At 41.0% G+C, this 11,798-nt stretch overlaps 1 protein-coding gene across 1 annotated transcript; it reads left to right on the top strand.

Annotated features, from left to right (window-relative positions):
- Nucleotides 1–1,871: 1,871 nt before the first annotated feature.
- Nucleotides 1,872–11,534, top strand: LOC134073317 (desmocollin 2-like protein). The gene is made up of 16 exons (XM_062530317.1): nucleotides 1,872–2,009; nucleotides 2,211–2,304; nucleotides 2,552–2,751; nucleotides 2,875–2,979; nucleotides 4,165–4,320; nucleotides 4,729–4,870; nucleotides 5,136–5,290; nucleotides 5,437–5,571; nucleotides 6,149–6,337; nucleotides 6,952–7,199; nucleotides 7,842–7,984; nucleotides 8,463–8,684; nucleotides 8,973–9,194; nucleotides 9,401–9,513; nucleotides 9,762–10,088; nucleotides 10,349–11,534. Exons 1-16 carry the CDS (start codon nucleotides 1,944–1,946, stop codon nucleotides 10,544–10,546), a joined length of 2,715 nt encoding a protein of 904 aa, XP_062386301.1. The 5' UTR covers nucleotides 1,872–1,943; the 3' UTR covers nucleotides 10,547–11,534.
- The last annotated feature ends 264 nt before the right edge of the window (nucleotides 11,535–11,798 follow it).

Here is an 11,798-nt window from a genome sequence, read left to right as displayed (position 1 = left end):
TACAAAGATGCAGAGAAAAGAAAGAACAAATCTCCAGCCACTCCTAGACAGATAATGAGATGAAAAAAGAAGATAACACTGCCATAACGACTCAAACAATGAGAAGTATGTGGACAAGCACCATATTAAGAGTTGTGCAAGGCCTGCTTTTTCAGTTGAAAGTTATAGGAAATAAACTTTTCTGCCATTCTGGCATAATACCACAAGGCAGAACATTAAGAAAATTTACAAAAATGTATTTTGTTTTTGAACAATAATATCAAATCCAAACAGCTCGGGTGAATGTACTGCATGAAACAATGCCAGGTTTTCAGTAACACAGTACTTTGTCAGATTGTTATGCCTGATTGGAGTCAAATGTACAGTATTAGACACCCCCTTCCTTTACACTGAAAGAGAAGGTGCTGTCAAACATTTTGGGGGTGCCCATAATGCAGTATGCTAGCTGCATACAGAGTGAATCCGTAGGCCTATACAGACAAGGATTTGTCAATCCCAAATCCCATGACCTTTTGATCTTTTCAATCATGATTCTCAGAATCTACACACTACTAGCTGTTGTAAGTTGTACCAGGATCTCTGGGCCCGTTGTATCCCTCATATGTCATCCCGTTGTTTACCACCAGATGGGTGCAACTCTGTGAGAGAATATCATGCTGTGCTGAAGGCAGAATTTATTGTCTGTTTACTTAAGCCACACCTCTCTCTCTCTCTCTCTCTCTCTCTCTCTCTCTCTCTCTCTCTCTCTCTCTCACACTCACACACACACACACACACACACACACACACACACACACCCACACCCACACCTACATACACACACACACACACACAAACAGCTGAGACACACCCAGACATACTGATACTGTATATACATTAATGATTTTATCAGGCCGTGGACAAGTCACTAGGAAAAGTTAAACTGTAAGTGTCCATGCAAGTTGCTTCAGTGAACTCTGTACTATCCGTCTACAGCTAAGAAAAAAAATATGAACTCCATGAAGTTCTTATGGAAAATGTTTCAGAAGCAACAGGTAGACAATATTCAAATTTCTTGAAACTGTACCAACTCTATAGTAATAAATCAGCTTTAAGACAAGCTTAAACAGAGATAAATCATGCTGTTTCTTTGATAGCCTATAATTTTCCCTCAAAGGCAGCTTCTCCGGTTTGAGCAGCCTACTCAGCCAACCCCAAAGGCTTTGGCTGCAGTCTCCAAATGTGGCTCTCTTATCAGCTCTCTCAGGGTGCCGCAGCGAGTTCATCTGCCTGACTCAAGCCTCTCCCACTTGAACTCCTCTCCCAGTCACATTCCACAGCACATAGACGAGAGGTCACATGGCCACATTGGAGCAGGAGCACCACAGAGTAAAAATACAGGGCAGATGGCAAACCAGGCTCTTGTGGTTGCCTAGCGACCACAGTCTGACTCTGAGAATACTGTAAATACTCTGAGAAACTGGAACACGAATATTGTGTGTCTATTTCATATTTCATACTGCTCCAGGGTGTGTGTGGTCAGAGATCAGATACGTTCCAGGAATTTATATCTCTACCTTTCACTCATCTCTGTGACAACCAGTGCTCACTTTGAAGAAATTGCACAATTGCAGAATTGTCTCCCTAGCCCAAGGCTACACGTCACACCAGTGTTACCGCAACATGTTGACGCCCGCTGTGCCGGAAGTTCTTTCACTCTCCCAGACTCTAGAAGGGTGGAGTCGGATGAAACTGGCACACGTCACTGAGCAAATAGAAGCTATGCTTAAGTTCAGGGTGTTCAAAACAGGTGTGTGTAGCGTGTTGCTACTCAACCAGAAGGAGGTAGAATCAGAACATGATGCACTCCACCCATCCACGCCCATACCCACCCCAGATCACCCGTATAGCCTCACAGTATATCTCTGTTTTTACTTTTTCAGTGAATCATTGTTGTTCTGACCATGAAGAGTCAAGAGATTGGTAGCATGTCTCATCACATGGTAGTGTGGATTTGCGTCTGTGTAGAGGTAAGTAACAACTAATTACATATTTTAGTGAATGAGAAATACCTTTTTAAGAGATGAAAGCTAATGTTTGATGTTAATCTTTGATGAATTACATAACTGTAAGAAAGATAATTCCATAAAATGCACTGAAGTCTACATTGTTGTCTGTTAATGTTGGCAAAGTCATCAGTGTTAGTACAGTGGCATATTGTTGCTTTTCAGATTATTTTGGGTGCATATGGCGAGTCTTGTTTTACTCCATCCATTTATACTGCGGCTCCCCAAGAAATAGATGTGGGTTATGTTCTGTCAAAAGGTAAGAATAAGATACTTTAAGAGTATTACGTCTTTAATGTATGTACATCTTTAACCTCTCTCTCTCTCTCTTTCTCTCTTTCTTTCTATCTATCTATCTATCTATCTATCTATCTACTGTATTTATCTATTTATCCATCTACCTCTCTCCTCTCCCTGTCTCTTTTTTTTCCCTGATGATCCATATAATAGCTACAAGCAAACAGTTTCTCCACCATGTTAACATCTGATTTTCCTACCCTTCTCAGTGCACGTAGCTGGCTGTGCTTCCCAACTGAAACGTGTTGAGACAAGTGACCCTGACTTTGCCATGCACCTAGATGGCACCATTGTTGCTCTTCACAGCACCGAGGTGCCCTCCACTGGGAGGTCCTTCTCAGTGTGGGCCCAGGACACTGATGGGGGGCAAAGTAAAATGGAGGTCTACATCTCCCAGAAGTCAACTCAGGTAGATCTACAACTCAACTAAATGTCAGTAGTGTTGACTGGTCTGGTGGCTCTGGACCAAAGGACATTTGATGTTTGTCAAATTCATATGTAGTGTCTCATGAGTGTGTGTCCTGCATTGTAGCCGCCAAAGTCTGGAATTCTAAGACGTTTCAAAAGAAGATGGAGCCCTCCTCCCCTCAGTATTGTTGAAAATGACATGGCAGGGCTTCCCAAGGATGTCGAGCTGGTAAGATAGTTTGTAATGTTTTATGTTTATGGAGTGATGAGCATTTCTGGAAATGAGACCAATGTCTTACAATTGGTCTCAGTTGCCTTGGTGCGTTTCTCAGCTCAAAATTGAAATTCTCAAATCTTCCTCAGTCACTTGTGCACTAAGGTGTCATAACTTTGATGAAAGATCACCTGCTTTGGCTCATCAATGCAATTGCTTGTGTACAATTATCTGCTGTTCTTCACATTGTCAATTACAAACGTCAAGTCCGTACAAATGTATGATACAGGCTCTGTGTGGAATGTAGAACTTACTCCAACAACATCTATTAGTTCAATTCAGTCAGGCCAGGTCATTATAAGCAAAAGTGTTGAACCTGTTGTCATATGTAATCTAGCAAGGACCATTTCCTATTTCTATTACACAACTGCATAAAGTTTTTTGTTGTATGACAATGAATTACATTGGTCTACCAAAACTGCAGTGCAAACAGTATATGGTAAATGTGAATCATGCTTGATTCTTTCCTACAATCTCCTACTTTGTATTGTGCTATTTGTAATTTGAAATTGATAATGTCAAACAGGAAAAAGCAGCCTTGTGTGTAAGAAGGTCCACTGGGTTCACTTGTTCATAACAGTGACAGAGGAACGTGTCATTATGATGGCACTGCTGTGTTGATTGAAGTATAGGAATGTACGCACATCTACAGTATATAATTCCGACAGGTGCTGGATATGGGCACAAACGTAGTCAAAGGAAAACTATCCGCTCACTGTCTTACATGCTCCTGGTTTAATGGCAAGTACAACATGTCGACCTCTCAGGTCTTTGCCGGGAATACCTGACAAAGACCTGAGTATTCGAAACGTTGTACTGTAAGACAGTGTGCGGATATTTTTTCCTTTGACTGCTATGTTGATTGACATAGATATTTGCTTTTGAGACATGAAGTAAGCATTTTGAACAATTTACATGCTTTTGCAGGTAATCCACTATGTGATGCTGTTTTCACAAAATATTTTGAGAAAAGCAGTTACGGTTGTGTAATTGTTAATGATGATTTGAAAAATCCACTGAAAAATATAGTGACTGAGAAAGACTGAGTGCGCATACAATCATGTTTTAGTGCTGCTTATTTAGACATATGCTTGTCACTGACAATATGAGATATATCAACTTTTTTTTTTTTTTGTGCAGGTTGGATCCGATTCATCTCTCGCCTACTCTGTGTACTATGAGATTTCTGGTCCTGGAGTGGACAGGGATCCAGTGGGGGTATTTACTGTGGACAGGAACTCTGGGATGCTGAGGGTCCACAGACCCGTCGACCGTGAGGAATGGCCTCAATTTCAAGTAAGAGAAAAATAAAGGCGTGTGTTGTTGCTATTGTATTATTCAAAGACTCAAGCCAGTAAGTGTGACATGGAACAAAAAAAGACGTTACACAATTGCGTTACTCACAAAAAGTCAGGGATATGTGGCCTTTAGGGTGAAATTTCAGGATGAACCTTAAATCCTGTATAACTTTTACAGGTGAACTAAATGTGACGTTCTCTAAACTTTTGAATGTGCATGTCCAACAGTTCAATGTTTCAGTACTTTCTGTACCGAAACATTCAATATTACCCGAAAGATATCCCTTACTTTTTGTGAGTAGTGTATATCATCGTAAATTAGCATAATTATGGAATTGTCAGATATTTTCATTGTTGTAGTTGCTGTTGGAAACAAAACATCCTTTTCTGTCGTTTTTCACTCAAGATTACTGTCCGGGTCTTTGATAAGTTAACTAATAAGCAGACTGACGAACCCCTGCCTCTTAAAGTCCAAGTGATGGACGTGAACGATAACGCCCCAACATTCACTGGGTCACTAAAATTCTCTGTTTTGGAACAGAGTGCAGGTAAGACCTAATAAATCATTTTAGAAGATGGAATTTCCGTTTGAGCTATGACATGTTCAGAATTATGTTTACTTATCGTCTGATCGTTCACCGCCCACCTCCCAATTTCATTTATTTTCAAAGGGTGTTTAGAAGAACCTTCAAATATACTGTACCTACAAATATAATACAAATATGTATAGGTTATAAAGCAACCTCAAAAGTCAATCATTCTATTTTATAACAATTTGATGACTCAAATATTCTTTATTGATCCCTTGTTCAGGTGCTGTAGTTGGACAGGTTAATACAACAGACCGTGATGAAGCTGGCACAGACCACACCAAGATTAAGTACACTCTTTTGGATGGCAACAACCTGTTTTCTATTGACTCTCAAACTGGTGTCATTAAGACGAAAACTGCCACACTTGATCGAGAGGTAACCTAACACTCCATCATTTAAAGCAACTTTTTATCTCAGGAAATGAAACATCTAAATATTTACTAATTATATTTTTGCAACTCTGCGAATGTATGTGTGAAAACACTTTTCTTAGAAGCCCTTTCACTATCTCCTTTGTGCAGGTGAAAGATAAGCATTTCATCACAGTGGAGATAAGAGACATGAATGGAGCATCAAATGGTTTGTTTAACACAGCCACAGCCACGATTCTTTTGGAAGACATCAATGACAACCCACCAGTTTTCTCAAAGACCTCTGTAAGTATCCCCACTTATATACAGTATAGGCAAGAAAACAACATGATTAATGCTATGGTTCAAAATATGATTGTCTTTTAGTCAAAGGGAGACTCTGGTCTAATAAGTTAAAGGTAAACTGGTCTAATGAGTTAATAAGTTGATATATAGTTAAATACTAAGTGATTACTTTTCACTTGATTAAATATGATAAGTGGTACTGAAGATGATACTTGTTTATTTCATGTAGAGGGTCCAAAGGCAGATTCTGGTGTTTTTATGATAAGCAAGACAATTTTAGTTACATAGCACATTTCATACCAAGGCAGTTCAATGTGCTTTATATCATCAGTAGAAATCACTAGCTAAAATATGAAAAAAATATTAAAAAAATAAAAATAAAATAGAAATGTAAACCATATAAATTATAGACATGCTGTGTGTTGCTTAATTTTTCAATATGTGCCTTAAAATGGTCTGTTTCTCCTCTCTTCAGTTTTCAGTAGTTCTCTTCTTCCTGCATAGGAATTAGTGCCTATCTTTATAATGCAGCTACTGTAGATTTGCATTGTTCTCAAGCAGTCTGTTTCCCTTACAGCACAGTGTAAACGTTAAAGAAAATGTGGAGGGAGAAACTCTTCTGCTCAGAATTCCAGTGGAAGATAAAGACCTGACAAAAACACCCAACTGGAAGTCTTTGTTTGCCATTACCAAGGGCAATGAGACCGGCCTTTTCAGGATTGAGACCGACCCTGAAACAAATGAGGGACTTTTGTACCTGACGAAGGTGATTTTCCTGATGTACCTGATTCATAAAATGCTGACAGGAATTCTTAAATGTTAGACCTTGACTGAGGATTTCTTTTTTTACGAAGCTTCACAAGAAAAGAAATGCTTTATACATTTTTCACTGGTGTTTGGAGAACTTTGGACATCCAGTTACAGAAACACACAGTGTACAACTGTAATGGAGTAAACACAAGTAAAGTCCATTGTGCAATCCTGCAAATCTAGCATGCTCCCATGTAGACATGGAATGCAAGGAATTAATTGTGTGTTGTTACAGGTCTAATTCTAGCTGATAACAACAAGATGTTCTTAACTTAGCGCTATAGGAAAGCAGTATGTGTGGTTCGTCCAGTTAGGCTGAATTTACTGGCTTTTTGCCTGGATGGTCTATTATGTCTGTTGACACTGTTAACAACAATGTAAGGTTGGGGTCATGGGTTTAGATTGGTTAAGGTGATTTTCAGTAGTTCTTCAACAGAATGTTTGAAAGACTGAACTTCACTGAACTGACTAAATGTCAAGAAGTCTCTCTGAGAGGACTATCTGAGTAAAGTGTTTCCCCTAGATTCAGCTATACTGAATACTCACCATCCTCATCATTCTGTATTCCAGCCCTTGGACTATGAAAAGAACAAAGCTTTGAAGCTTGAGGTTCAGGCTCGGAACGAGGCAGAGTTGAGTGGCACCCAGGCCAGCTGGGCCTCCATCCCCATAAATGTGAATGTGGAGAATGAGAACGAGGGACCAGTGTTCATGCCCGCAAACTTGAAACTGAGAATCAAAGAGGGCCTACCCAATGGCACAGTCATTGGCACATACACTGCAAAAGACCCAGAGACCAGTAGTAGCACAGGGATCAGGTAAGCCCGTTATGCTTGTGATAAAAATTAAAGCCACACTATGCAAGATTTTCACCTTTACAAAGCCAATTTGATGGTGCCCCACAAAATCAAAAACATGAAACATTACCTTGTCGGTATATACAGTAGGCTATAGCTCTTTGGAGATCTTTGTCAATCCTCCACCTCCATTGTGTACAGAGGGGATAAGTAGCGTGACATTTGCTGTTTTACAGTAGCAGAGTAACATACTACATTGGGACTCTAAAGGGAGTTCTACAGTCGCCAGAAATACCTAAACCAGCGTAGTAGGCTATACCTTTAACTTACATATACCCCTTCTTGCATAGCATAATATAACTGTTGCTATGGTAACAGACTCAACAGCAGAGGCACACCTGCAGCAGTTACCTTTGTCTTGTGTGTAAATGACTCATTGTAGCAACAGCATGTGAACTTGTGTGAGATTATCGCGTCTGTGAGAACACTATCTGTTGATATAGCTTACCCAGCCCTTACTAGGACTTTCATCTTAAGCAGTTACAGTGGCTATACATTTACTCAAATTTGAATCTGAAATGTTTACAAAGCTCTCTGTAATACCAGGAAGATATTCATCAAACATTATTAGTGAACTGCTTCTATTGTATGGCTGTCTTGCAGGTATTATGCGGCCTCAGACCCAGCTTCCTGGATTGAGGTGGTTGAGACCACTGGCGAATTGAAGATCGCCAACACTGTGGACCGAGAGTCTGACTTTGTCAAGAACGACATGTACAACATCACCGTGAAAGCAGTTGATCCCAGTGAGTAAACCATGAGGATTATCTTGCTTACATCAGCAACACAGACAGCACATTAGTCATAGTCTGAACCGGCCTGATAGCAACTTTATAATGACTCGACAGTGACAGCTCTTAGCCCGTTCATAAAACAATTGTGAAAGGCCGCCTGAAGCCTGGGTGTGGTCACCACTTGTCAGTCATATCTGGGTGTTTGTTGACCTCACTTTCACATGTACCGTGGTGGATCAAAATCCGTCTGGCATAATGAATAATCCTGCCCCACCAAGTGACACATACAAAACCAGGTGACAGTTACACAGAGCCAGCTGGATTAATATTGATGGTTAGGTGCCAGAAAACACACCTCTCAGTTTCTGCTAAATGATGAGTTATCTTATTCACAGGTGTACTACAACTCATACACCTCATTGCATCATCTACTAGTAGTTTGTAAATCCTATTCGGCCCCAGTGAAATATGCATTGCTTTGTTCTGTCAGGTGCTAAGACAGGAACAGGAACCGTCTTCATCACTATTGACGATGAGAACGACAACATTCCACTTCTCCCGACTCACGACCTGATTGTGTGTGAGAAGGATGGGCAGCTGGGTTCTGTGGTGGTGGCGGCAGAGGACAAGGACAAGACGCCATATTCCGCCCCCTTCCTGTTTAAACTGGGAGAGCCTTATGAAGGCAAATGGACACTGAGTAAACTCAATGGTAAGGCTTACTACCATCCTAACGAGAGCCATTGTGTTACTTTGATAATGATCACAACCATCATTCCCAGTAAGATCAGCCTATAATGGCAAGAATCAGGATTTCTAACTGCACAGGGAATTAGGTTATTGTGATCGTGATGAAAGTGAAAATGAACAGTGTGAACAGCGGTGTTGTTAGCGTTCCAACATCTTCACTTTTTCTTCTGATTTCAGTGGTTTTATATTACTTCAGTTCCCAAACGGACGGTATGTCAAGTATCATACAACTGATCTGTGTTTTTCTTAGGCACGGCAGCCACTTTGCAGCAGGCTGGCGAGCTTCCCACGGGGACGTACACAATCCCTGTGCTGGTCAAAGACCTACAGGGGATGGGAGACACACAGACGGTCACAGTGAGGATCTGCCGTTGCCGGCTCAATCAGTGTGTAGCCAGCCAGAGGTCCACTGTGCTGGGGGCCGGAGGCATACTGGCCATGCTGCTGGGCCTGGCCCTGCTCCTGCTGCTCTGTAAGTACAACCCGCCGTGACAAGCAGGTGTACCCAAGCGAACACACACACACCCACTAGCACGCACACTCTTACTTACGGGCAGAAATCGAAAGTGTGTGTACGTCAGACTACACAGAGTGGTACATGTTGAAATCACTCGCTATTGCGCAAGTCATATGTTGGCATTATATGTGACTCTGGTTTTGTTTTTTCATTCTCTATAGGCGTCCTGGCGGCTTTTGTTTGTGTGAGGGGGGAGGACAAGTTGGTGCTTGAGGATACACATGGGAGTGGCGGAATGCTGCTGAAATCTAACACTGAAGGGCCGGGTGAGGAGGTAAGCCTTACAGTATAATTATGTTCATACATTTATGCTTTGGCCTGAAAATAACCCATGCTGACTTACATAGGTACCGGTAACAATTAATATGAATGTGAAAACAACATACTTAAAAATAATGCCAGATTATATTTCTGACCTCCATTGCATTGGAAATGACATTTTATTTCAGTAAGTCAAATTTGTCTCAGGAAAGTCCAACGGCCTCCATTAACATGTTTGTTTTTTTGTTTCGCACGCTTCAGGTTTCCAACATTGTTATTGTGCCCTCAACGGGGATAGATCAGTCATTGGTGAAAGGTGCCGTAGTGGACTGTGGACAGTTTGAATCCATGAACACCATGGGAGTCGCGGACGCCACCTCCATGGCAGGAGCCTGGCAGGACTCCCAGCAGGTCTCCCAGCAGGTCTTCCTGCATCCATCCTCAGACATGCTAGACAGGAACAGCCAGTATGACCTCAGGGCAGAGAACAGTGCCTTCCTCCTAAACCAGAACAGTGCCTTCCTTCTAAACCAGAGGGATGAAGCTACTCTTCAAACATGGAGAACTAACGGCGTCTATTTAGACATGGTGAGCACATATTGTCACTTCAGTTAACCCTTCAGTCAACCCTTCAGTTATAATAATGACCTGTTCGTTCCTGTGAGAGAATTATAAGCACATTCTGACAATACAGAACACATACGTATGTCTCCTAAACATGAGCATAAACATGTTTTCCTAGTTGTCTAAATCATTTCTCGTCATGCTCTTGAGTTGACATATTGTTTCATTGTGGTTGCATCCACTGGGCTTTCAGTGCTAACTCCTGTCCTGCTGTGCATTTACAGAAGCTGGATTACCTGCGCTCAGGTGAGGACGGTAGATACGCAGATGACATCCTTCACTCGTATGGCTTTGAGGGGGAGGGCTCTGTGGCTGGCTCAGTGGGTTGCTGCAGCGACCAGAACCCTAATGACAACATGGACTTCCTCAACACCCTCGGTCCAAAGTTCAGAACACTGGCAGAGGCTTGCAACAAAAAATGATGACAGTGGACGAAACATGATGGGAGTGTTTTAGTTTTTTTTACTATTCAAATGTTTTGTTTTTATTTTGGTAATTTTCAAAAAGTTACATAAGAAATTGACACCAATGCTGTTAAAGTTATTTACACCTCGAGCCTCAACTGCTCCTGAACTCAACGATCTCATAGGTCATAGCTGTAAGGGTGTAGAAAGATGAGAGGATTATCATCTCAACTTATATTTATATCATAAATTCAACTCATGTCTGTATTGAAATCCAAAAATGATATGGGAATGGCATCTGGTGAATCAGTTGTATAGATTCTACTCTCATGCAGCCAGCTGTGGGCATCCCGGGTTCAGAAAGTAAAAATCCTGCCAAATATTTGCTCCAAAGACTTAGTAATCAGACGATCAAAATTAGCACATCTCTTAAGCCAGATAGTGCAGCTAATTACGTGCATTACAGTACGTGCACAGGCAGAAGAAATGGAGGGATTTTTACTTTGTAAATTCAGTGTTGACTCCACGTCTCAGTGCAGCTGTATTATGGATTATAAGCACTCGAGAATGAGGTGTTCATTCTGGATGGAGAGACATCATTGCAGACAAGTATTGGCTAAGTTTACTGTACAGTATGTGTTTGTGTTGTTTATGTGCTGTTGTCGTGGACCTCTGATGGAAGTGATAATTCTTACATGATGGAAAGTAATACTTTCTATAATGTTTTGTTTTTTTCGTCAAAATTGTTTGCACTTATATTTGCACTGGGGCTATCGTGACACAATGCTGTATACACAAATTTCTTAATGGCCCATTTCATTTGGAATTCTCCTTTTGAGAGAGTTTACAATGTGTTACATGCGTTCAATATAACACCGTTTCATAGCAGGAGTCAGAAGGAGTTTACCTTTGGTTTGGTGTCATGAATGGGTAAATATGTTATGCAGTTTGCTGTTAAGTTCTCAATTTTATACATATCTGTTTGTTAAATAAATGTTTCTTCTTATGTGTGTGTGTGTGTGTGTGTGTGTGTGTGTGTGTGTGTGTGTCAGAACAGCAGGCTGTGGCTCATTTTGTTTTCAGCACTGAGGGGTTGATGATTAACTAGGTGTGGCTCTCCATGCTGTTTGAGAGTTACATCATAATCAGAATATTTTTGCTCTTTCCAAAGCCCTCTGCTGGTGTCTTTGTTACACTGCATGCATGACATATCAAGCTTACTGTACAATCACTGAACATGTGATGAACTTACTGCAGGTACAGTAGATCA

The sequence above is a fragment of the Sardina pilchardus genome, chromosome 2 (genome assembly GCF_963854185.1).
Source record: "Sardina pilchardus chromosome 2, fSarPil1.1, whole genome shotgun sequence".
Taxonomy (NCBI): domain Eukaryota; kingdom Metazoa; phylum Chordata; class Actinopteri; order Clupeiformes; family Clupeidae; genus Sardina; species Sardina pilchardus.
Note: the sequence above shows the minus strand (reverse complement) of the source record. Positions and strands in the feature narration are given on the sequence as shown.

Coding starts and splice junctions, on each gene's coding strand:
- LOC134073317 (XM_062530317.1), top strand. CDS start 1,944: ATGAAGAGTCAAGAGATTGGTAGCATGTCTCATCACATGGTAGTGTGG. Junction 5,291..5,436: donor CTGCCACACTTGATCGAGAG/GTAACCTAACAC, acceptor TCCTTTGTGCAG/GTGAAAGATAAGCATTTCAT. Junction 10,089..10,348: donor ACGGCGTCTATTTAGACATG/GTGAGCACATAT, acceptor GTGCATTTACAG/AAGCTGGATTACCTGCGCTC.